Source organism: Lynx canadensis, chromosome X (genome assembly GCF_007474595.2).
Source record: "Lynx canadensis isolate LIC74 chromosome X, mLynCan4.pri.v2, whole genome shotgun sequence".
NCBI lineage: Eukaryota > Metazoa > Chordata > Mammalia > Carnivora > Felidae > Lynx > Lynx canadensis.
The window spans coordinates 10790808-10818688 of record NC_044321.2 but is presented as its reverse complement, the minus strand read 5'-3'; the positions used below and the strand labels follow the sequence as shown (position 1 = coordinate 10818688).

At 39.5% G+C, this 27881-nt stretch overlaps 1 protein-coding gene across 2 annotated transcripts in view; it reads right to left on the bottom strand.

Annotated features, from left to right (window-relative positions):
* The window catches only part of GLRA2 (glycine receptor alpha 2), a 174943-nt gene that overhangs the window by 76440 nt on the left and 70622 nt on the right, over window positions 1–27881 (bottom strand). For both annotated transcript variants that reach the window (XM_030306271.1, XM_030306273.1), the window contains exons 5-7: window positions 27010–27092; window positions 23952–24089; window positions 21887–22101 (exon numbers count right to left, since the gene is read on the bottom strand). In XM_030306271.1, coding sequence (XP_030162131.1) covers window positions 21887–22101; window positions 23952–24089; window positions 27010–27092 — 436 coding nt within the window. The remainder of the gene's footprint in view (window positions 1–21886; window positions 22102–23951; window positions 24090–27009; window positions 27093–27881) is intronic.

The following is a 27881-nucleotide window of genomic DNA, read 5'->3' as shown; positions in this document are numbered from 1 at the left end:
TTATGCCATACAACATAACACAAACACAGCAGTGATATCACATTCAAAGATTCTGGGGGGAAAGGGCATTTTTAGCATTCTGCCTACCACACCAGGTCAATAAACATTTTTTTGTAGTTTAAAGTGTATTTATTTTGAGAGAAAGCTTGATGCGGGGAAGGGGAGGCAGAGAAAGAAGGAGAGAGAGAACCCCAAGCAGGCTCCGCACTGTCAGCACAGAGCCTGATGTGGGGCTTGAATTCATGAACCTTAAGATCTGAACCTGAGCTGAAATCAAGAGCCGGATACCTAGCCTACAGAGCCACCCAGGCACCCCACAATAAACATATTAAAAGGATCCAGGACTGCCTTTCCTCTGAGCCAAATAATTCTCAAGAATCATTTTCTTAAAATCCATGAAATAGTTTAAAAACAACAAGCAAAATGAAAATAGCTGCTTGTTGGACATATTAATAGCAAGAAAGCCATGTAGCTGTAACTTGATGAATTGTGCAAAAAAAAAAAAATGACCAAGTGCAAATCATTGAACATGCTTACATGAGCATGTTTGGGAAGCTAGCATCCTGATGGCATCAGATAAGCAAGGGTGTGATTCCTTTCTGAATGTAATGATTCAGTGGAAGAAGGATAGTCAGCACTGTCCTCTGTCCTCATTGCATCAAATGACTAGAGGAGCTGGGTGACTGAATGATCATACCTGGTTGTGCCTTGGAAGGTCTCTTCCCTGAAAAATTGTTTCTGACATGACGCTGGCACATGTAAAAGGATAGAGGTGAAGACTTATTTTTTCCAGTATTAGGAAGAACAGAATCTCATTAGTAGAAGAACTGCCAAGCACCTAGCCTAGGCAGATGGACTTAATGAGAGGAAAAGCCCATGCCCCCCTTTAAGTTACTGATGGAAGAGTCAGTGCTCTTACTTAGGCAGTTTCTCCCCTGCCACATTTGACTTGTGCTTTCTGGCCACTTGGATGTCCTTGAATATATAACCTTTATATGAGTGCATTATAGATTTTACAAAATGATTCTTATGAAACCCAAGTTCCCATTTTAATTAAAGTGTTCCTCTGTCTTGGGCTGCCTAGAAGGGGAGCTGCTATTTTTTTTCCCTACATCTTTTAGTTCCTGTTCAGAACTGGACTGAACAATTTACAAGTCATGAATATGTATAATTGGGCCTGGGCCCTCCTAACTCAGGCCCCGGTGGAGCTATTAGGCATACGCTAGGTCCTCAAAACCAAATGGATCAGAAAGAACATTTTCAACAGGCTTACGTGATCATTTCAAACAGCCAGTTCTGAAGATTCACACCCAATCCCCCAGTTTGTTGTTTGAGTGGTCCAGATCCGTGTGTGAATGCTTCCCCAATGTACTGGGTAATTTTCTAATCTTCTCTTGATTGGACAGACACGATGAGGGCCTAATCTGGCACCCTAAGTAATGTTATCAATAAACATTACTTCTTGAGGGATTGCTCTATGCTACACATCACTCTAAGAGTTTTATGTAGGTTAATCCCAGTGCTCTCCACAGGACTATGAGGCAGGCAAGTCCTGTCATGATCCCCATTACACAGATCAGGTATCAGAGGCATGTACATATCATCAACATCGTGTGGCTTGAACCCACATATGTTGGCCTCAGAGTCTATGCTTTGAACCACTAAACTGTGGGATGGTATCTCACTTCTGGTCATATATGCAGGATAGGAATCCTATCATATAGAATTTTGCACTTGAAAAAAAATTATTTTGAAATCAACTGTTTTGGAAAGCATGACAGAGAACTTCTAAACAGGCAAAAATTATTGCCCCTGAAAAACCTCATTAGATTGATTTACTGAAATTATGTAGAACTCAACATACAGTATTCAGATAATAGAGTTCAAATAAAAAATTGCGCTTGGGTAATAACATAATGGGCAAAAACTTGGAACAAACACTCCACAAAAGAAGAGAACTAAATGGCCACTACTAAATTTAGGAAAAGATGTTCATCATCATTGCTCATTAGGGGCATGCAAGTTAAAACTGTAATGAGCTACCTCTAAATACCATCTGAATGGCCAAAATGAAACAGACTGACATTGTTGACACAGATATGGAGCCACTGGAACCCTCATACATTGGTAGGGAAGTGTACGTTTTTCATCCCCTTGGGAAAACTGCCAATATATACTGGAGCCAAGCATATTCATACCCTGGGGCCCAGCAATTCCTCTCATAGATAGATTCTCAAATGAGTGTATAGGTTCATCCAAAGTTATGTGTCCCATGTTCACAGCAGGTTTAACACATAGTAGACTAAAACCTAGAAGCAATACCCATCAACAGGAGAATGCTCAACAAAAAGGCATGAATTATAGCTATACAAACAACATGGATACATCCCACAGACATCCAGTTCTGTGGAAGAAGCTAGTCATAAGATACATATTATAAAATTCCATTTATCTGAAATACAAGAAGAGGCAAAACTAGTCAACAGTTTAATACATCAGAACAATGGTTTTCTCTGGGGGTAGGTGTTGACTGTGATGGAGAAATAAACTTTCTGGGGGTACTGAAGGTGCCTGGGTGGCTCAGTTGGTTAAGCATCCAACTTTGGCTCAGGTCACAATCTCACAGCATGAGTTCGAGCCTCGCATCGGGCTTTGCACTGGTGGTGCGGAGCCTGCTTGGGATTCTCTGTCTCCCCCTCTCTCTCAGCCCCTCCTGTGTGCGCGCTCGCTCTCTCTCTGTCTCTCTCTCAAATAAATAAACTTTCTGGGAGTACTAGAAACATTCTGTATCTTGATCTGAGATATATATACCATACACGTAAAAATTTGGGGGGATGCACCCTTAACGTTAGGGCATTTTGTGCATTTTAATGTGTGTATATTTTTCCTCTAAGGAAAAGATTTGTGCCTGGGAAAGTTTTATTGAACAGAACATTTTGGCTTTTTTCCCTTTCTTTTTCACTTGCATGATATTCCTTTCCTTATGGTGCAAACAATATACTTGTTGATTATTTTTTTTCAATGAGGATTTTATCATATCATTGTAGGCACCTTCCAAGCAAAAATAATAAAAAGAGCAAATATAGCAAACAAACAAATGGGGAGCTATTTAAATATATTAAACTCTCAAGTTTAGTTGGATTTCAGTTCTTTTTGTGGGGTTTTCAGGCATTTTTTAGGAATTTAGAATCTTACAAAGGCAACATAGGTCCGAATTGCTAATGATGGGCAGCATTTGACGAGTAGAAAACAGAGGCACAGGGCCCAGAACAGAAGAGCTGGCTTTAACGACTGTCCCTGGGGTTCCCATACTGACACTGGAATAGAAAAGCATTGTCATTGAATAGAGAAAACCATAAATAATTCCAACACAGGAGGGAATTTCTTCTAAGAGTGTTAAATCGCCTCATTTAACTAATGAAATGTTGAGGATTTCCTTCCTTCTGATGTGGGATTTTCTCCAATGGAAAATTCCTAATCTTCTTTTAGTTATTCATTCCATAAATGTATATCGAGCACCTACTTCATACCAAGCTCTGTGCCGTGCTAGGTACACAATGGGTCTCTGCCTTCATGAGGTGTATGTTATATTTCTGCATGTCTGCAGTGTCCTATTTCTCAGCCCTGGGGATGTGATTCCCATTTAGAGTCACCTGGGAAACAAAGTTTGGGTGACTTCCTAAGAAAGACAGGCAGGAGTTTGAAGGAGAAGAGAAGAGAAGTACCTTTTATGGAATACACAATGCAAGAATTTACTTGTGGAATGTGTCATGTAAGACCCCACAGCAGCCTTAAGAGGTAGCTAATTATAAAAGCTCGTTTGACCAAGGACACTTACAGCTGATAAGGGATTCAAGTCCAAGGAATATGAATCCTGGATGTTTTATCCTGCAGGGAGCTGTCTCACTTCCACCTTCCCCGGGATCCTTGGCAAACTTTCCTTTTCATAGTCCTCAGAACATCAAAGAAAGCACATATTAAGTAGCTTTGGTATGCTTTTACCTACATGCTCAAAATTCCAATTCAATAACCCCTTTCCATTTGAGACACAAAGTGCCAGAGTTCAAGGTCATTGGATTAGTAGTTAGGAGACATGTAACTGAGACCCTGCCCTTTCTCTAGTAAAATCTTCTCTAGCTGCCCCTATCTTATCCATAAAAGGCAATAATAGTATTTACCCTGCTTATGTCCAAGACTTGTTTTGGTGATTAACAAAATAACAGAAGAGGGATTTGAAAACTAAATATTATGTAAAAACACGATATTATTATTATTAGAGGTTATTCTCCAAAACTAGCAAAGATATTGTGTATTTCTCTCACTGTGTTCAAGTTTTTAAATTTGTTCTCTTGTATGGTTTTTATTTTTGAGGCTCTTATTTTCAGAGCTACATAGAAATTGACATTCATGTTCTTCAATATATGTACCATTATGTATGTATCCTTTATATGAAGCCCATGGGAACATTTAAGCCCTGTAATTCAGAGTATTTCAGATTTTATTAACGTGATACTGTAACATGTACAATTGATTACATATTACTTACTCCTGGGGCTTGGGGAAGGCCCTGTAATCAAACACTTTAATATTTCTTTGGCAAACGGTATGAATATTCACACTAAATGGGATATGTAGAACGTATAATTAGCCTCCCGTCAGTTCAGGACAGGTTTGCTGCCAAATGAGCTATGGAAAATCTTTTGGTTTTCAGAGCTTTGGGGATTTCAGAAGTATAGATAAGGGATTTTGGACTTGTATGTTTTCAGAAGTGCTAAGTATTTATGTTTTATATTAAGTCTGATCTTTCCCCCTCAATCTTAGGAGCTTTATTAGACCTCACTTTACTGGACAGGAGCTACCTTGTCCTCTCCACCCTGAGAAAAACTCTCTTCCTCCTCCCCCTCCTGCTCCTCCTCTTCCCCCCTCCAGAAGAGGGTCTCTGGGCAGCCATGTTCACACATATCACTGTTCCCTTGATGGCGACTGATTTGTCCAGGGCGAACAAGGCAACCTAAGTAGGCTAATCGGAGTCCTTTCCTCAACCCTGCCTATGACAGTTGATGGAAATAGAGGTGAACTCCTGTCCCAGAGCAGACAATCCTTTCCTCTGGGAATTTGGCATTGGGCCAGAAAGAGAACAGTTCCTCTTCAGGCACATGGCATGCAACATGAACATTCTGGCACTGTCCATAGCCAGGCTTGCTACCTTGTGTGGATAAGAGACAAGAGTGAGAGAGAATAGAATGAACTAGGTCTCTTATTTAGAGAGAGAGAAAGAGGATTCCCCTAGTTCTTTCCCTCTCTCCAGTCCAGTTTGGATGCCCAGGGACACATCAATTCTTAGATTCTATAAGACATTTCAGTTGCTTTAAAATAGGTAATACTTTTTAAAGTAAATTTTAAGAAGTTTAGATTCATAGAAAGTTGCAAAGATAGCACAGGGAATTTCCATATAACCTATACCAGGTTTTCCTAATGTTAACATTTTTCTTTGGTCTGGTATTTTTGTTGTTGTTGTTCAAGGATCCCATCCAGGATATCATATTACATTTAGTTTCTGTCTCTCCATAGGCTTCTTTTGGATGTTGACAGTTTCTCAGATTTCTCTTGTTTTTGGTGACCTTGACAGTTGTGAGAAGTATTCTTTCGGTATTTTGTAGAATGCCCCTCAATTCAAACTGTCTGTTGTTTTTCTCATGATTAGGCCAGCGTTATGTATTTCGGGGAGGAAGACTACAGAGGTAAATTTCCCTTCTTATCACATCATATCAAGGTTGCATGCTGTCTACCTGACCTATCACTGTTGATGTTGATTTTGATCATCTGGCTTAGGTAGTGTTTGTCTGGTTTCTGTACTGTAAAGTTATTTTATTTCTCCTTTCTGTACTGTCCTCTTGGGAATAATGTCACTGTACACACCCTACAGTTAAGGAGTGGGGAATTAATGGGACGCCTGCGTGGCTCAGTTAGGCATCCGACTTCACAGCTCATGGCATGATCTCGTGGTTTGTGGGTTAGAGCCCCATGTCAGGCTCTGTGCTGACAGAGCACAGCCTGCTTGGGATTCTCTCTCTCTGCCCCTTCCCAACTTGTGCTTTTTCTCTTCAAGTAAATAAACTTTTTTTAAAAAAAAAAAATAATAAGAAATCAATAAATAAAAGTGGGATTATGCTCTATCTCCTTGACAGCAGAATATTTCCATAAATTATTTGGAATCCTTCTGCATGGGAGATTTATCTACTATCCCACAACTATTTCTGTTCATTTATTTATGTCAGTGTGGACTCATGGATATTTATTGTATAATATGGGTTATAATCTAGTACTATTTCATTTCGTTTAAATTGTTTCAGCTTTGGCCACTGGGAACTCAATCATTTGGCTCCTATATCCTTTTGACATATCCCTATCATGTGTGTGTGTGTGTGTGTGTGTGTGTGTGTGTCCCCATGTCCATCTGCCCAATTTCAGTATAGCCAGGGAATACCAGGAGCAGTGATTCTACCTGGGCACAAGGGGGAGTATCTCTTTGCTCGCAGTACCAACTGCAATACATTTGAACCCTATGATTTGGGGCTGGGAGACATATACTCAGAACTCCTCCTTAGGAGTTGTTTCTAATAGCGATAACATGAGACACACATCTCACATGACCTAATTAATTTCACATAAAGAACAGATTAACACTTCTCTAGAGGCCTTCAAAGACCGTGACAGAAATTGTCTTGCGTTCTCATATTTTGATGTGTACATTATATCCTTATTACACAGTCGTTTTCTTCCGAATAGTGACACAGATTTCGGCCCTCCTATTTCTCTTCTTTGCTTATTTGGTGATATTTACTAGCAAAAGAAGGTTCCCCCTCAGAAGCTACCACCTAAATAGTCTCAGACACACAGGTGTTACGTAAACAGATCCTGCTGACGGATAGTGTCACCATTTGCTCCTAGGAAATCTTCATTAAATGGACCTGGGCCTCTTCTCTCAACCCCATATGTAGTCAGATTCCATTTTTGCTGTCTTTCTTCATTTTCTCCATGGACATGATAAAGCCGATTTATAATTCTGCAGTTATTTACTCACATCGCAATTCAGAAGGTTCATTTCAATGCTAACTGCTTGGTGTTTTTCTTTAAAGAACTGCTCGAAAAGTACGTCTTTGTGAAACACTGTGCATTTTACCAAATAACTGCTACGGAGACGCCGTGGCAATTGCAGGAGGATTTGAGAATCTTTATCAGCTTTCCTGTCTTCTCAGGTTAAACTTGCCGTAGGCAATTTTGTCTGCTGATGCATAATTAATGGGACACATAAGATTTATACTCATTTCCTAAGCTTTATTATTCATTTTAATACTACACTGACTTGATTTTAACCCATTTAAATTATTTATTCCAAATTTCACAGAAAAATGTATTCAAACATAAAGATTAATTCACTTAATTAACCTTTTGATTAAAAAATAAAACCCCAGTACTTATCTATATGGATTTTCCCCCTTGAAATAGAATGTGGCGAATTGCAACCTGGAAGCTGTATTTCAAGTGGCTGCTAATTACAGTCACATGTCCGTGGTGGAGGAATGAAGGGAATTAACCTATGCACACCTGCATGGTCTCTTAACCAAAACTCGTGTTGAAAAATAAAGGTGCCACTCTTGTAACGGGCGAACATTTCTACTCCCTGGGAGTCAGCTCGTCTTTAAAATGGTTCTGCGGGGCCTCAGCGTCTAGTTAGTAAACCCAAATGGTGTGAGCTGAAGTAGATGTTTTCATTTATTAATCCCACAAATTTCTTTGCCCTGCTGCTGGGTCTCATCTCTGGCTCGAAACAGTGGAGATTCAAAGAGGAGCGATGTATAATCATTGCCCTAAAGGTGAAGATTGTCTCGCAGAGGAATAAAGAGAAGTGCAAACATAACCATACTATAAGGCAGAATGAGATAAAGGCCCAAGGACAGGAGCTTAGCCGGTCCGGAAGAGGAAGCTATTTCTGTCGGGGGCCGCGGGGAGGGGGGGGTACCCCAAAGGCCTTACATTTCCTTCTTTCTCTACCTCACTCCTGAGTACAATCAACATTCTAGCTAAATAGGACTTCTTTTGCCCCCCAAATCTTCAGGGCTTACTCATCTCTAGTACTTATTTCAGGTCTCCTGTCATTTCTGCTTATGATGATTCTGTCTAATCTTAATACATCAGCTCAAATATTGCTGTCTCCATGAAATCCCTCACTGTTTTTATAAACCTGATAGTAAGATATGAGTCTCCCTTCTTTGACATCCCATAGCACTTGGTTTTGGTCATCTTTGTTTTATATATATATATATATATATATATATATATATATATATATATATATAAAATATATATATATATATTGTTCTGTGTACTTCTCTGCCTCTTCCTATTAGGTCAGGGGTTTTATTGGAACATAGCTACACATTTGTTTACATATGGTCTGTGACTGTCCCTTTGCAGACAATATTTGCTGACTCTTGTACTAGATCATAAATTCCTCAAGGGCAGGGACTATCTTACCGTCTCTTTGACCTACTTAATGCCTAACATAGCAGGTGTACCTTGAATATTTAGTGAATTGCATTAAACCTAAATGAAGTAAATAAGTGACTGCTTCCATGGGGGCAAACGGGAACCATTAAGAGAAACTGACTCGTGGAGAGGAGTTGCCGAATGGGAGGTACGGTCCCTTATTCCCAAAGAAGTCCAGACAGAGTGTGTTATAAAAAAAGTTAAGGATAATCAGTCCACTATAAGCCTAAATATGTTGGAATATACCACTTTGAAGCACATCTTTTGATGAAACATTTTGTAGAGCAAAACCAATTTTCCCATTAGGATATTAATATTCATGCCCATACATACCAATGATTAATTTCTTTACAAAACATTTGTTCTCGGTCTTAGAGTTCATAGACCGTGTGTTTAATAAATGCAGTCTTCATTGATTAGAACAACTGTACTCTTAGCATTACAAGCTACTGCCGCTTCTGGTATTATTTCAATTGCCTAAATGGTCGCATTCAGTTTATTTACATCCCATGTCAGATTTTAAAACTAAACCAAGGACTCAAAACCATAGCACTGACTTCCACTTAACGTCAAGAGGGAATAACAGGGACCAGATTTACCTTCCGTCCTGAATCACTAAAAAGTCTGCACAAAACATGGGGAAAAATGGATTTCCAGGCACTTAGACATTAAGCAAAAAAGGACAAGGATCCCTGGAAGATAGAAGAGAAGAGTTTTCAGGTCATGATGCCAAGAGACATGGAGCTGAAGGGCATAGAGGCATGGAGGGCATGAAGACATAGTGTCCACAGAGCCTAGAGTTCACGGGAGAGAATGCCAGCATGGAGACAATTACTGAGAGAGACAGAGGGGGAGATTCTAGAGGTCTGAAGAAGGTTCCTCTGGAGCAGTCAGCAAAGTACTAATAAGTGCCTACCTGTGAGGAAAGTAACTGAGGCCAGAGAAAGGACAGCCAGAAAGGACTAGAGGAAAGAGTATTTGGAGTTCGCAACAGGGCTGAGTTCCCACACCCAAATTAGAAAACCTGATCATCCATAGGCCTATTGCAGTATCATCAGCTAATCATATGCTCAATATTTGGCACTCCAGTGCAATGCAAGCTCTCTGAAGGCTGAGTGCATGTATGTTTTAGTCACTTCCATATGCCCAATGCCAAGCATAGTGGCTGGCTCTAGAAGAAGTTCTGTATAATAGTTCACTAAATCCAAGAAGCCAGTAATTGTAAGATGTGCCCTGATTTTACATACCACTAAGAAAGAAAAACCTCTCTGATAAAACTCTGATTTGCCTTCACTTTTAAGTGGCAACTCAAACTCAGAGCTGTGAAAACAGGAAAAAGTGTGTCTTAGAATATAGGATATACTATGAATATTTAAAAAAAAAGGAATGACTAAAGACTAGTCCTATAACGTATTTCCATATTTGCAGACCATACTTTCTCTAGAGTCCCACAAAAAGAGAAACCCGTGCATATGGTTTGGAACCAACAAATTTATGGGTAAAGGGAAATGGTCTTCTATATGAGCCAATTACAAAAATGTTCATTCCTTTTTTTTTAAATAATCTTTTAATTAAGGTTACATAGCGCAAGAAACATTATTAGGTATCAATTTGTATAATGTCTTGGATCTTCAGATTTTCTCCAGTGATAGGAAGCTGTTAATTTCCCTTTCCGTAAGAAAGGATTGTTTGGCAAATGGGCAGGAAACAGCAGTGGAAAGCAAGAGGAAGGGTGAGCCTGTTGCAGGGGCAAGTCAAAGCTGGATGAAAAATTCACTACGATCACTCAACACTGTGCACCTTATGTTAAGAATATGGAAGGAATCTCTAGGTTACCGAATCCTTTGAGACTCATCAATCGACCATCAAGCACATGAACCGCATAGTCGTAAAGGACATCCATTCTAAAGGCTGAAGGGATATTAGTGACTATAAAATGAGGAAAGTGGCATAGTAAGAAAGGAATATTTAGGATCCAATTAAGTTTGAATTCTGCCTTTGGCACTTATTACTTGTATAACCTTGAGTTTTTATGTATTTATCTAGAAAATGGGACCCATAATACGTAGCTTATAGGATTGTGAAGAGGTTTAAATAATAAATGAAGGAAAATCACTCAATCACAAGTTTGGGAGCCAGAGTCAAAAAATATCAGCTTTTGTTATTTTTATTCTGAAAAAGAAAGAGGAAGCTGCCTAACGTGTATGAATATTCTCTATTGTTTATTCGTTATTGGTGCAATCTGGGTTTTTAAAAATTTTGTTACAAAAATCTTTAAAACTACCAGGACCAAAAAGAAAATTAAAAACAAGAAAAAGGAATGGCTCTGTGCCAAAATGTTCTTGTAAGCTCATTTGGAGAACCTGTATTTCTTTGCTTTACCAAACCACCTTTATTCATCTTTTTATCAACAAAGTGTGCCATTTATATTGGAAACAAAAAAGTACCAGGATCACGACTGTACAGTTCAGTGAATCACCATGAAATGCACATGCCCATGTAACCACCCTGGTCAAGAAGTAGAACATTGCTTGACCCCTGGAGCTCAATCCTCGTGGTCCCTCCCCATCTCTAATTCCTCTCTACCTCCCAAATCCAACCATAACTCTAGTTCAAACACCATAGATTTGTTTCGCCTGTGAATTTTTTGTGGGTATGTTTGTTAACTTGTTTTTTCAACCTTAGACTTGAGATATCCATCTCTGTTTTTATGTGTGACTGCAGTTCTTACATTTCTGTATCTGTCATTTCATTGCATGAATAGGCCACCATCAACTTAACCATTTTATTGTTGATGATCATCCGATCTGCTTTTGCTCAACTTTTTAGTCGACATTAAATGATAGATAATGGCTCATACCTGGTTGGGCTTTTAACGTAATCACTCATGTGAGCTGATGAAAATGATGGTTAAAATGGCTACAGCCGATAGAAGCTATAAACAGCAACTGAGTTCAGTTGGAAAGTCTGCTGAGGAGGAACGTGTAATGGAAGTCTCAGGAACCATTATAAGTTCTTCATAATATGAAAGAGGGCAATCAGACAAGCATTGTCTCTTCATCAGAATGATGAACAGAGATGCCAACTGCATATAATATACAGTGAATACAATATGCATAGCCAAATAGAGGGATTTCAGAGGCTGGAAAATAACTTATCTCCCACTCAAAAGCTTCCACCTGTAATTAGCATAGTACAGACAGCGTGATGGAACTTAAAATTCTTAGTTCTTCCTGTAGGAGGATTTGAATTGACCTGAGGTTTGAATCTTGTTTCTTCACTTGCTAGAAAAATGACTGTGGACAAATTGCTCAACCACATCACATTTCAGTTTCCCTACCTGTTAAGTGATGATGCAAAGTAGCACTTGCATCATCTGTTTGCAGTGAGAACATACGTAGAGGGTTTAGCCTGGCAGCAGGTGTAAAGAAGGAATTCAAGAATGAGGCCAGATGCTGTGGCATAGTGATTCGTCATACAACCTCAGGGTCAGACTGCCTGGGTTCAAGGTCTAGCTCTGTGTGAACTTGAGCCAGCTATTTGACTCCTCTGTGCCTTAGTACCATCATCTCCAAAATGAGGATGATAACAGTAGCTAATCCAGAGTGTTGTTGTGACAGTTAAGTGAATATATATTCTGGTACATGATCAACACTGAAAACATTTCCCCAGACACTAAAATTCGGAGCCACAGCCTCAGCCCTGGCTACATATTAAAAATTTTTTTTTTCGATCCTGATGCCTCGATCCTACTGACAGATAGTTTGGTTTAATTTGTCTGTGGTGAAGTCTGGGAGAGCTTGAAAATCTCCTCAGCTGATTCTAAAGTGCAGCACAGTCTGAGATCCCCTACTTTAGTGATTTTTTCTTCTCAGGCCAGTTAAGCTCCAGCAGTCATTCACACTGTGATCCCCGAACACCAGGAATTGTTGAACACAGTCTTCTTACAGTACTTCAACTATAATTACTGAGGGGTTCTTTGTAAGTCACCTGAGTTGTGCAGAGTTGAACAATACTAGGGGTTTACAAGAACTTAGGGCAAGTACACATGGGCCCTGGTCACTAAGCCACTAGCCCAAAATGCAGTGATTGCTATAAAGCACAAAGTTCCATAGAGGCAAGGAAAACAGGCCATTAACATTTTATGGAGACCCATGAGGGCTTCGTGTAAGAAATGGCATCCACTTCAAGCAGATCTTAAAAAATGAGAAGTGAATTCACCTTCATAGTCCTCAGTTTTCATATCCCTAATAGGACTGCTGAGGCCCTTTCTTCTAACAACACTAACGTTTAAGATTTTAGAAGATCAATTCATGTGTAGTTTGGAAAATATTTTGATATTCTGACTTCATTAAGGCATAGTCGTTTTTGGAAAGCAACTGCAGTTGCCCTTTTTTGGGGGGCAGGGATGGAACATGATTTGCTTTAGGCATATGCAGTTTGCTTCAGATTGGAGCTCATGGCCTCTCAAGTCCTTGACGCAGTCCACAGCAGTCCTTAGGTTTCAATGCGCAAATAGTCTTTGATGACATTAAAATCAGAGAAAAACACAAATCCACTTGGTTTTCATTAGGTAAGGAAAGGGGAGTATTTCCTGCTGACTGGGCTCCTATGGCAGAAGAACGGAGCCCTAGATACCTACATGAGAATTCAGAGAATATGCTTGCATCCGAACAAACTGAAGGAGCAAGAAGGGGAGATGGACACTCTCATCGGCATGCCGAGAAACTTCCAAATTAGTTGTGACAGTGCTGAGGAAGCAAAACTTAGATAAAAATCACCTGTCTGGGTGCTCTCTCGTCATCTAGACCATTGCTGTTTTATTATTATTTCTTTGGTTAGATTTCTCTATAAGAAATAGCTATCAAAGAAAAAGGAACATAATGCTATTTGGTAGAATCAGAGAAGTGAAACTTTATAATAATGTAATTATGTGACAGTAACATAATGTAGGCAGCCAGGATTCTCTGTGGTAATGAACAGCCAGCCAGTTAAGGAAAGATGGGCCCCTGGCTATGTGGGCTCCTTTTATTTGTTCTATATCCTAGAGAAAGTTTTGATGGATCTTTCACAACGACTAGACTTTAGAGAGGTATATATTCGTTCATTCATTCAATCAACAAACATTTACTGAGCATATACTATAGGCTAGGTGCTGTTTTAGGGAGCAAGTCAGATAAAGATCTTTGCCTTCAGGGAGTTCATAGCCCAGCGAAGGGAAACAGGCAATGTACAATAAGTTTAATTCATAATTGAGTTTGATATAGGTAAGAGTGTTGCTATAAGGTAATAAGGTATGGTGAGAAAACAAAAAACAAACTAAAGAGTTGGGTCAAGGTATTGATGAGGGCATGGGTGAGATGATAAAGGCCAGAACAGGCTTTATTGAGAAGGCAGGATTTGAATAAAGACTTGGAAAAGCATATCAGGTAAATATCTGGGGTCAGAGCATTCCAAGCCCAGAGAAGAGTCATTGCAAAGGTCCAAAGATGACAGCATGTCCCTGGGATGTTCAAGAAGCTGCAGGAGGCCAGTGTACCTAGACCAGTGAGCAAGGAAGTGGTGGTCAGCTGGCTGTCATCTTGGTAATTGAGATAACCAGGCCATGTGTCTCTCGTCATTCAATAGGGTAGCCCGGCTTTGTTCCCTTGGTAGTATTTATAGGATCCCAAGAGTAGCAAGAGAAAGCTAGCTACAATATGCAAGCATTTTTAAAGTCTCTGCTTGTGTCACATTTGCCATTGTCCCATAGGCCAAGGCAAGTCACATAGTCAAGTTGACAGCTAATGTGGGAAGGGGCTACTACCCAAAGCATATGGATAGAGAGAGGAGAATCATTACAGCCATTTTTGTAAAAACTATACCCCATTGCTTTACTTTACTGAGTTGTAATCTATTTTATGGATACATCAGTCTTCTTAAAAGTTCTCTTTCTTTTTGTAGTACATATGCCATAATAGTTCATTTTTACCTCACTGTGTGGCATTTCTAAGAACCAAAGACATTTAGGCTATATGACCCAGATAGTTACCCATTTTAGTGAAATGGAAAGAGAGAGTTCAAAATAATCCTGTCTTTAACTTTTTGAGAGATCTCAAAAAAGTTAAAAATAGAACTACCCTATGATCCAGTAATCATGCTACTGGGTATTTACCCGAAAAATACAAAAACAGTAATTCAAAGGGATACATTTACCCCTATGTTAATTGCAGCATTATTTACAATAGCCAAGATATGGAAGAAGCCCAGGTGTCCATCGGTAGATGAATGGATAAAGAGGTTGTGGTATATATACACAATGGAATATTATTCAGCCATAAAAAGAAGGAAATCTTGCTATTTGAGAGAACATGGATAGAGCTAGACAGTATAATGCTAAGCAAAATAAGTCAGTCAGAGAAAGACAAATACCATATGATTTCACTCATGTGGAATTTAATACACAAAGCAAGTGAGCGAAGGAAAGAAAGAGACAAAGCAAGAAACAGACTCTTAACTATAGAGAACAACCTGATGGGTCCCAGAGGGGAAGTGGGTTGGGGGCTGGGTGAAGTAGGTGATTGGGGATTAAGGAGTGCACCTGTGATGAAGAATGGTTGAATCACTATAGTGTTGAATCACTATAGTGCACACTTGAAACTAATATAAGACTGTATGTTAACTATGCTGGAATTAAAATAAAAAAACTATAATCCTGAACCTCAAGATGCTATCCCAAAAAGATTTATGAGTCTCACCAGGACTTGAGCAGAAGCACAGCCTGGGTAGCTTCTCCCACCATCAGCTTCCCCATAAAGGCTGCCAACAACATTCTGGAACTAGAGTGCCAGTGGTGCTGCAGCTCTGTCCCAAGAGAATTCACATACGTCATCTCTCTGCATATTTTTATCACACACTCACTACATCAACAACTCTTCAGTTTGCTGTGGCTTGGGGAATATCAACAGGGAAAGTTTATAAAGTCTCCCATACATGCAGACATCTGGCTAAAGCAAGCAGGCCTGCAGATCAATTTGCCAAAGCTTGGCTTTCTTACTTTTCAACCTTTTATCCAAAAAGTAAATAAAATCCGGATTTTACAAGACAAAATTATTCCCACCGTCTTCCAGAAATACCAATCTGACCTAGCAAATTCATTCCAATGAGCTGTGGAGGTACTCGATTCAAGGAGCAATCATCTTTGATTTTTAGAGTTAAAACAGACATTCAGATAAATTCTTATTTCAAAACTTCTGTAGGTATCAGCCTTACTGCTTTCATAGTTTCTCTTACTGAAGCCTCTAGCTAGAAACATTCTCATGGGAAATAAAGCAAGACCAAACATAGTAAGCCTCTTTTGTTTTAAATTCCAAGCTGTCCCGGGTTTGGCAGCTGCTTGAAATGGTCCAGCTGGTCTTAGTTGACCAGATGGCCAAAAAGTAAGGGGGAAATTTGCTTATATAGGAAATAGGGCATCTCAGTTAATGATGGCCAAAGATAATACCTCTGGATCCCTGCTTTAAAGGAGATGGTTATCGATCTGTCAGAGTCACCTGCACACTGCATCATCCCAACTGTCCCCTACCAATGCTAGCTCTCCCCTCTACAGTCTCTGGGCTGCAGCTACAAATGGGGACTCAAGACACACTTAGGAGTGGCAGCAAATCATTCAGAAATAATCGAAAACACAGAGTAAAGGAAAATAATTGTTTAACCCTGTTTGGCCACGCTCGAAGCCTGCCTGATGTCCCACAGGCTGCTATTCACTTTATCCTGATATTTTCCCATGGGCTGGAAAGACAACAATACACCCAGCCTTTAGTCTACCATTAGGGGTTTTATGCTCCAAATAGAACATTACCAGCAGAACAGCTTCTTGGAGGTTGGCAGAGATGTATATTTTTAAAAAAACAACAATTTTACAGCTTCAAATGGGAAGGCACCTATGAAACAGATATCATGCTGGTATTTCATTTTCCTGTATTTAGGGAAGAGATCGAACTTTTGAAAACCAAATCAAACCAAACAAAACCAGACCAAACAAAACAAAAACCACAAAAAGCTTTGGTTGGCAGGAAAGCAGGAAATTAACTTGGAATCAATAAACACAAGTTTCTTACTTGAAATGTGTTTAAAATTTGTGAAACATGTTGGAAACCTGCCCAGAGCGTCTTCTAGAAAAGCTTATGTTATGAGTGTAGCCCAAATATTATGAGTAGGAAGTCCTCATTTCCTGGAATAACCTTTACCACCTCCTACTTTACCTATTTAATATGCTACATAGATTCAGCTCAGGCTCCCTCCTTCAGGCCATTTTCCCAACACTACTCCTTCTCTCCCTCCTTCTCTGGCTCTCCTCCTCCAACCCTTCCCTCCCCCTCTACTTCTCCCTCCTTCATTTAATAGGTTTGGCATCCCCCTGGATGTCCTTATATTCCACATCGTTTAATAGTCACCATTTCAAGTTTCTGTCTCTGGCATACTAGATGACAACCCCCTGGGGCGGGGCCTATGTTTTATTTATCTTTGATTTACCTAGCTCCTAGCACAATGGGTGGCACATTGAAAACATTCAATAAATGTCAGTTGAATAAATGAATGGACGATGAATCACCAATTAAATAACGCCTGGAATACCACTTGACCATAAGTCTTTTTAATAATGTTTATTCATTCACTAACCCACTCTTTACTGAGCACCTACTACTACTTTACTGAGCGAGACGTTGTGCTAAGTGTTAGGTATGTTAACGAGGACAACATCAATGAAGTCCTTGCCCTCATAGGTATAAAGCTCTAAAATTAAGTATGTTTATATATAAGTGTGACAGTATAGGAATGAGATATTGTCTCAGAATTTCGACTAAATCCTTATTCTGAAGGGAGACTACACATGTGCATGAAGGATACAGGACTTGCTAGAACAAAGCAAATGCTATCTAGAGACCATTGCACCCAACATCCTGGATTATTACAGAAGACTAGACATTTGAAAAGAATTAATTGAAATATTGGAATTCATGGGTATTGACAGGGCTGTGGCATTTTCTCTATTCTCCTAAAAATGGGGAGAATGTGGTTCACCCCCACCCCTGCAAGGGAAGAGACAGGCATCTCCTGCACGTGTCTTGTATCTGCTGAGCTGATGAAATTCCAACAGGTTGCTCCTGGATCAGAGAGTAAAAGTGTCATTAGGAGAACCTGTCATGTGTCCTCAGTAGTTTGGGGTTTGTATGCAAACAGGAACATCACTACTTGTTTCTTACCTGGATAAATTCTGAAGGCAGTGGGCTAGCTGGAATCCCCAAAATGGTGGGGTGGAAGTGGAATGGTCAATAGTTAAATTACATTTCCACTATTTAGCAAGGCAACAAACACACGTTCTTGGTGGGCCAAATACATGGCGTGGAAGATAGATGTGAACCATCTTGAAAACATGTCAACCAGGAAGGCTATCTTTGTAAGTAAGGAAACCCTGAGAGTAAGATGTTTTATGGGATAAGCTGCTAGGAGGTGATAGATAAGAGGAGATTATGACACCAGTCAGAAATTGCATTATTCATCTAGGAATGGTGTAGTGTGCAAGTGCCCCTGGAATTACCAAGGAACTCAAGTTCACCTGACAAGAAAGCCAGCATTTGGAGGCTTGCCACTAGAGAAGGCAAGAGTTAGAACCAAATAGTGTCAATCACATATAACTTTCTTCCATCCATTCTTTCCCTCAGCCCTCAACAGTGGAGAAGCAAGCAACATTCCCACCTCGCTGCACATCTTCAAGCCAAAGGTGAGGCCTGGGCTGGGGACAAGGGAGGGAAAGAGCATTGAATTGGTTGTGAGACTGAAGTTTTATTCAAACTAGCTGATTGCTTAAAAATCGGATAATGGACTGTGCTCAAGTATTTATCACCAATACTTCAGCTGTCTATTAAATTGTAAAACACATGTTTGTTCATTCTGGGTCTAATGGCATGGCATGTAATTACCGAGAATCTATGGGATCTTTCTGAAGTCCTCCAGGGACAGGGAAAACAGAACCAACTGAGGATGTTTAATAGCAGTGATTGTAGAAAAACAAAGCCATTGCTTATTCAGACCCTCTAGAGCTTAACCCATTTAATAAATTGCCTACCTATGAAAAACACATCCATGGGTGTATACACACACACACACACACACACACACACCAAACTTCGGCTCATCTCATTGGCAGCATGATTATAACCAAATAATGGGCCATCCAAAGAACATAGTATCTTCTACTCATAAGGCCCTTTATGAGTCTTCTAATATATCCTCCCATCCCATGGAGCAGTCTTTTCTATTATATTATGGACTGGGAGCAATAACAATGAGCAGAATGATTTGAGTGCCTACCATGTACAAAAACTGGGCTAAACAATTTCTATAAATAATGCCTCATCTCATCCTAGTTCAGTTTTTGAAAGGGGTAGATAAGGTTATTCTCACTTTAGAAATGAGGAAACAGGCTTAGACAGGTCGAGTGAAATGAAGGCTTTAAGATTTAGATCCAGGAGGCCTGCCTGTATTTCAAAATATGTATTTGTGGATATATTCTTCCCAAAGTCTACTTGAGAACTTCTGGAAAGGAAGACATAGTCATTCCTCTATAGTGTATGTCATATTTTAGGAGATTGTTCCATATATTAGGACTCTAATATTTTCTGTAAACAAAAAATTTACTCATAGGTTCTGTTTTTAGTCTGTCTTCTGCATGGTTTTATATGGGGGAACATGGCTGTTCAGTAATTTCTTTATCTACTCAATGAGGATTTATCGTTCATCTATTGTAAGTCACACACTGTTCTAGGTGCTGAAGTTAACATGATGAACAAGACAAAGTTTTTGCCTGAATAGAAGATATTGGGCATCTTCCTACAGATTGTACCTCCTTTGCTCTAATAATGTTCAATTTCTTCTTCTTTTTTCCATTGCAAAATAAAATTTAAAAATGTATGCACATGTCTTCAAGAACATAGACACAAGCCTTCATAAACAAATATATTTATCATGATCACACTTAGAAAAGCCAGCAATAAAATCCTCAATATCCAAGATAGTAAAATAAGTATGATGAATATGCCAGATAGACTATTAAGTCATGGCAAATTAAGTTCATGATAGATTTTTAATGCTATGGAAATAGCGGATGATATATAACTGTCTTAAAAGTTTGATCCAGTTTTCGGTGTGTGCATGAGTGTGGGTTTGTCTACAAATGTCTGTAGAAAAAAGGCTAAAGGGAAATATGCCAAAGTCTTAACAACAGTTATTTACTGGATGATGTTTTCTATGTTTTTTTATAATAAGCATGTCTTTTAAAGTGCAAGGTTTATGCCTAGTGTGTAAAGGGCGTTGCTTTAGGCAATGTACAGTCAGCAGTCAACATAGTGGGACATCTGCTTGGGGACTGCAGTGTTTATAAATCAAAATGAGTGTGTGTGTGTGTGTGTGTGTGTGTGTGTGTGTGTGTGTGTGTATAAATAAGTATATGGTCAATTCTTTATTTTCCAGAACTCACTTTTTATCCCATTTTCCTTTCTCACTGTCTGTCATCTATATGAGTCACATCTCGCCACAGTCAGTTGCGATCCAACCATGTTTAATAATAGCCTAGGAAAAATACACGTAGGAAGATGAACCTGCTTATGGCAAAGGGAGAACCACTACAAGTTCAGAGCCGTGTAGAAAATGGTTTTGGATTATACCATCTTCTGGTTTATCTGAGTTCCTAATTGCCTCTACATACAAAGATCACTAATCAGTGACCATTTGCTTAGCAATAGTTTTGACCATTGATGTAGAATCATAATAGCTAATAAGAATGAGTAACAAATTTATAAAAACTCATGCTCCCATTCTGGAAATAAAGGACTAGTTCTTTTTCACGGCAGTGATAATTTGGAGGCAATAAATGTCTTACATTTTGACATTATCTGCTTACAGTTTGTCACCAGTATTTTAGCTATCTATTAAATTCTAAACTATATGTTGTGTGCATCCTGGGGTTCAATGGCGTGTTATGCAGTGATGGCTATAACTAACAACTAACAAGGAATAAGCAAATGAACCTGTTTGGGATGGGGCACGCAGTGGATTAGAATTTTTGTTAGGTAAAATTGATTTGAGATTACATAGCTGCAAAAGAAGCTGTTAGTGTTTCTGATATCTGTATTTCAATAAAAATACAACACAAGTATTTTGTACTATTTGTCATTCTAGACAATTAAACAGTACTAGAGATAGATCTATCCCTCTCTCCATTAGCATGCAAATCCTATATTTGTCTTTGGAGGCATAGAACTTGGAAAGTTGCTATGACCGTTTCCCCGGTATTCAGTCCATCTCTGTTACAGCCCCACCTCTTGCACATGCTATCTTGTCTTCCAACGCAGGAGATAACGCAGAACATGATCTAACATATCTCATGTCAAATGCAGCGCAGCTGAACTTAAGCTCAAGTCAGCAAAGACAGGCGATTATATCTCAATTATTTTCTGGAACTAGGTTTTGGAGAGACGGCTCAACCAGTATAAGACAGTGTACAGTGAATACTAAATTGAACTCACACTCCTAGAAAATTGAAGACCGCAGCTCAATGTAGTCAGTGAAAAGGAAACCCACATAGGCACACTTCTGGGGTGCTGGGATGTTTCACAAACAGGATATTTATCCTCACTTGCTTAAGGAATATTTACAAATATAGAGGGCCTGCCCTTATATAAAAATAAATTATACAGCCATTATGGATTGTTACATAGACATTTTGTGGCACTTCAGGTAACAATCCATAATGGCTGTATAGATTCACGTATCTGATCTGCTGCACTCTAATATTTACATTTATTTCTCATATATACTCAATAGTATGGCGTTTCTATGTAAATTTCCAGGAGCTTCATTCAAACGTTTATTACTGTACATGACTTCACTGAGCATATGAATCACCATAGCCTCACCAGTAAATACTGGACAATACAGCATAAGTTGCCTCAGTCTTACTGATTCCTGCAAGCTTCATGGCTCATGAACAGCATGAGGTCACAATCACTCAAGGGCTTCTTAGACATAATTCCTGAGCCATGTTTCTGCCTCCACTCATTCCTCTTCTCTGTCAACCCTTATTCCCCATCTCCCCTAACTGATCTGAATAGGAATTTCCCCTAGGTCCTCAGAGCTCTAATTCTCTCAAACTCAGCTCTCCGTTCTCTTATTGTGTTACACCTCCCATAATACCACAGGATGGCAAACATTTCTGTCCTCACAAAATCTGCCAGCCCACAAGACCTTTGACACCTGCCCTCCCACCCCTGGTCACTTGTCAAGTGAGATTTCTTACCTTTGGCAGAGATGCCCTGGAACCTGAACTCTGGGTGGTCATCGTCAAGACAGTGGTGATGCCCAGTGCGACCCTAGCAGGGGCTGCATCCATGTTTATCCAAAAGGAGACCCAGGACAAAATGACTATCAACAGACTGGGGATGTACATCTGGATCAAATAATATCCCATCTGGCGTTCCAGGTGAAATTTAACCTCGATGCAGGTAAACTTTCCTGGAAGCAGGAAATAATTATTTATTTATTTATTTTTTTTTTAAACATTTTTTTTTTTAATGTTTATTTCTGAGACAGAGAGAGAGCATGAGTGGGGGAGGGGCAGAGAGCGAGGGAGACACAGAATCCGAAGCAGGCTCCAGGCTCCCAGCTGTCAGCGCAGAGCCGGATGTGGGGCTCGAACTCACAAACCATGAGATCGTGACCCGAGCCGAAGTCAGTTGCTCAACCGACCGAGCCACCCAGGTGCCCCGGAAATAATTATTTAAAATCCAATTCGAATTTATCTTTCCCATTCCAGCCTCCCACTGTTGCTTTCTTTTTAAGAGTATTACAGGTAGATTTAGAAGATTGCATAAAATGCCCACCATGCATAACCAATTCAACTCTTTTTCAAATCAACCAGTAATGAAGTAACAGTGGGGAGAATGAATGATCTAAAGAGTCATTGGACCCAGACCATGTGGCATATTTAACTTTCTAACTCTGTGCTTGTTGTAGCTTGATTATTTAGAGTTTCAGAATTTACAAGACTTTCAGAAACTGACCAGAAGAAATACTCACATTTTGTGAAGTTATAATATATAATATATAACCTGCAATATATATGCATGGCATAAAATATATAGCATATAACCTACAGTATATATGTATGGCATAAAATGTATAGCATATAATATGTAACAGTTGAAAATGGTAAAGTTCACATGGAGCTCTCAAAGTATTTGGATAACTGTGTATCTGTCTTTGTGCTAGCCATAGTAAGAGAAAAAATGTACATTTGTATATGCCGTGCATATAATCTACTCATTGTAACAGTTTCCTAGCTTTCTGGGTAATTGCTTGAGGACATTTAGAATATTCCTACAATCTGTTTACAGTGGTATATTACTTATAAAAAAGGGTGCATACAAAGGTTTTAAAACTTTGGACATACTATTAAAAGACAGAAGCTCCTGCCCCTCGCCACTTTTCTTCTTCTTTAATTGGTTTGGAGTCAGAACCTTGGAAGGTAATTTGGCTTAGTCCACACAAATTACAGGAGATAGGGTTGGATTCCTCTTGGTCAGGAAAAACACTTTGGAATCAGATTTTGGTCACTTCATTAGAAGCACCATTGACTACAGGAATAAGTGTTCACGAACATTCTATTCAGCAAGAGATCTGGGGCCGTCACTGAACAAGCCATCCTGTCTAGCTTGTCTCTCCATGATCAGCCTGTGTAGAACCAAAGACTGGGACATCCATAGGAAAAGCCACCAGCTTTACTGGGCAGGCATGATCTCCCATTCTCCCCTGGCCCTGTGTGTCTATCAACACTACTGACAGTGCATGACCTTAGAGCCAGCTGAATTCCTGCCAGCTGATTTTCATCCAAATTCCTATTCCTGTCCAGGACTGGAGAGCACAGCAACCGTATTCCTGAGTTTACAGAGACCTAGGTGGTTATTCCTCTCCCACTAAGTCAAAGAGTACAAACTGACCTGAGGATCCAATGTCAAGAGTGGATGCCAGGGATGGGCCAGAATTTATGCTTTTCCTGCACTACACACAAGGTCTTGTACACATTTCCTCAGATTCATTTGACAGCAAATGGTCAGTAAGAGAACAGCAAAAGATTCCCAAATCTGCTTCCTTCTGTCTCCATTTTGAAGGAATTACCTATTTTGCCCACTGACTTATTCCAGAGGGTATAAGCATCTATCTCTAGAGGGGGTTTTGAGCCAAGCCCAGGTCTGTGCCTTGTACCTCCACTTTCTTGCTAAAGAGCTAGCAATTAAGGTGATATGATGGATCTTCCACGCTACAGATGGAGTCCGCTTGGGTTTAGCAGCTGAAAGGAAACTTACCAGTGTTGTAGTGCTTTGTGCAGTAGCCAAGTTCCTTCTCTTCTTTCAAAATAAACTGAGGCAGGGTCAGTCCTTCAGCAACTTGAACTGGACCATCGCTTAACCACTCAAATATCAGGTCATTCATCGTGTACCCAACTGGAGTAAACAAATCATAGTGAAAAACTGAATGCATCTTTCAAGAAAGCTCCAAATTCTAGCTATGTAAAAAACAAGCAAGGAAGCCATCTAAAGCAGACACATGCTCAGTCAATTCAAGAGCATTTTAAAAAAAAATAAATGTTTATTCATTTTTGAGAGAGAGAGCACATGAGCAGGGGAGGGGCAGAAAGAGAGATGGGGACAGAGGATCTGAAGCAGGCTCTGTGCGGACAGCATCGAGCCCAATGTGGGGCTTGAAATCATGAACTGTGAGATCATTACCTGAGCCACAGTTGGACATTCAACTGACTGAGCCACCCAGGCACCCCAAGAGCATTTTTAATAAAAGAGCTATAATCATCATGACAACTACATGTCATTGGACCCAAAGATATTGAAGACAGCAAACTATTTCTGAATGATTTTTTTCTGTGTAATGGGAGGATGGAATCTATGAAGTCCATTTTCTTCTACCCTCTTTATTTACTAAATCTTTCTGAAGAACAAACAAGTAAATAAACATAAAAATCCTTTGAAGATTGTCTTTACTTGAAAGAGCTGACAACCCAGTAAGACAATCCAATTCTTGGCACCAGGCTTAGTATTTTAAATGAAAAGCATTCTTCTTCTTCTTCTTCTTCTTCTTTTTTTTTTTTTTTTTTTTTTTTTTTTTTTTTAGATGAGAATGAATTCATCACAGGGCTGCCTAAAACACTCCCATTGCAAGTGTGGCCCCTCTTCTAGGGTATATTAGCTTTATTTTCAGAAAGCGTATCTTAAAGTCTTTATGTTCAATCTTATGTTATTTTACCAAGTGGGGAATGCTGTAGAATAACGCAAATCAAGAATATCCATGTGTGCTAGTATCTTGCTAAATGGGCCCACTCATCACAATGATTCATAGGAAGTAAAACAGATTCTCCACTATGTAAGGTCCTATTGTTATGTAACTTTTGAACCAGCCACAGTAAGATTGTTATCAGTTTATTAAACCAAAGTCAGCTCTTAGTTTCTAAGCTCATGCTAACTAGGTCACTATCTGTTAACTGCTCCTGGACCTTTTCACACCTCAGAAATGAAGGCTGCTATACCTTCAGGTATCATTTCTCTCCCTTCCCACTTTGTTTGTGATATTTGAATTCTAAAATGAGAGTGAGTAGCACAAGAGATATTATGTGAGGTCTTGGCTGGCCAATAGCTTCAGCATATTTATTAAGTTTATAGATTCTTATTCTTGTTGACTGCAAGATAGTGACTCACCAAAGCCACCCAGAAATCAATGGCAAAGTTAACTGGAATCTACTTTCCTCTTTCTTTGGACCACCTTTTCTATTCAAAGCCAAAAAGGAAAGCATGGACGTCAAGGAATTACAAAGAGAACCCTGTGCAAGCATTGATGTTCCATTAAGAGAATGGCCAACCCTGTCTCTTGCACTGCTACCCTGTAAGAGTGCTTCTTGGGTGTCTCCAACAACTGCAAGAAGCTTATAGCCTTGTATCCTTGTAGCCCCACATCGTTATCCGGCAAGCTTCCTACTGGCCACCACAATAATAATTGTTGTCAGCCATCCTGAAGTCCCACACTGGGACAGAAAGAGGAGTCAAAGAGAGGGGGAAGGAGGGAGGAAGTAACATGAGGGTAAAAAAGTGAGGAATAATTCCCACCCTATACATTCAAAGTCAGAGGTAAACACACCGCTGCTTCTTTGATTTCGTTACTTCCAGGGCCCTGCAAGAACCAAACATATTTACTAATTGGAGCTTTTTAAATCTTGGAGGAGCCTCAGATGACAGCTATGGTTGCTATTTTACAGAGAAAATAAGTGTTGGGGTGAGGCAGGGGACAGTTTGGACCAGTAGAGAAGACACAAGAAAGGAACCATTATGTAAGAAAATGTTTTTCTCAACTTTCTTCTCAGGAGAAGGGACAATAGGGAAAAAAATAAATACATAAAGCCTATTGTAAATCAAAAATTCTCATTTTATCCCCGCTAACTTCTTAAAACAAAGACATTTCATTATTTTGTTTATTTCTGTAGGGAATTTCAAGGGAAATCTACAGTGATTTGAAGTGATCAGGAGGAAACCCTGTGACTGCCTCTTTTTTTAATAATAGTTGACACGTCTTTTTATCTTTATTATTTGTCTACACCCAGAAGTTAAAAGTATTTCCTTGCCCTTGCCTCATTAAATCTCCTAACATCCCTGTAGGTCAGTAGCACTTGTTATTCTCTGCATTTTACAAACAGAGAAAGTGACAGAGCAAGCCATAAAAACATTTCATGTCTCTTGCCTAAAGATCTTATTACCTTGGAGGCATCAGCGACTTATGGAACATGTCAAAAATTTCAGTGACATCAGGGTAGGGCATAAAGGGGACAAAGTAGATAGCATTTCTCTGTTTCCTTCCCCATGCCTTTGTGAATCCACTGCCCATCTAAGGGAAATGCCATTTCTTCCATATCATCTCTAGTCCCCCGTTCTTCTACCCTCCTCTGGTGAAGGTCCCTGTATCTTGCCCTCAAATCAGGTATCCCTTCCTGCCACAGTTCCTTTGCGGTGATGGTCTTCATGAGCATAAGATAGAAAGAAACAATTTTCTGATTAGAGAGTGATTCATTCTAGAGAGTGAATGACTAATAATCTTAATTTTCCCAGGACACATTTTTATTTCAAATAAAAGTTACTAAATCAGGTTTGTTTTTTTGAGGAAGGGTGAGTTATTTGGCCTTTTATTTTGAAAGATTGTCTGTGTATGAGACTTGCACACACACTTGCTACTCCTTCCATTAGGGCCTTGGGAGTTGGTAATGGGTAGAGAATGAGTCTCATGGGTCCTTTCTTCTTAATGACACATTAAAAGAACCAGGTCATTGGTTAAAACAAGCAGGCAGTCATTTCAACAGTAGGGACTTACAACTCTCCAGCTGCATTGTACACGTCTGGACATCCATTGGAAAATTCTTCAAGTCCATGGGACAGGATAGGGTCAAGGTGAGTCTTAGCAAAGAAAAAAATTAAAAACAAGTTTTAGATCAGTGAGGTCTGATTCTTGAGGAACAAACCAAAAATACATTTGGCATTAAGCAAAGTGACACTGATCTAAAGAATGAAATCTAAGCTTTCAGAGCAATGCTTTCTGTTTTTCAAATGAACAAGTAGTCATTGGTAAATTTTGAGAATATTGTAGAATTTCATTATAACCCCTTACTCTCTATTTCCCATCTTCCCACCTCAGTGATCTCAAGTGTATTCTAGAATCAATAAGAGCACCTGAGAAATAGTGTAATGAGAACAATGGGCTCTTGGTCACACTGATGTCCAATAGACATAAAGTTCATACTATTTTAGAGTTATACTTTGGACACGTGGACTTTGCTCCAAGGACAATCAATGATGTGATAAACATAATTGGTTGTGATAAGCATTGGCTCTCCTTCCATCAAACGGGCACATGCTTACCTCTTCTTTTGCTAATGCCCTTGGATAGGTTAACAATATATGGTCATACTTATTCTAAAATTTTGACAAATCTGGAGCCAATAATGCTTGAGCTGAAAAAACCATTTAAGGATAGTGGTCTTCACCTCTCTGCACCCAAGAAAGGCTACTCTGCTCCTCCTTTCCTCTTCCCTTAACTTTTCAGAGCTCTGGCCAGCTCTGACCATGCCTTGTATCAAGGTGTTGATTGAGCTGCTCTCTCTTTTCCACCATTTCCTTGTTTAGTCCTCAAGGAGATGGTGCACACCTGTAGCTCTTCGATTTTTCAGTACCTCAGAAGTGTAAGGA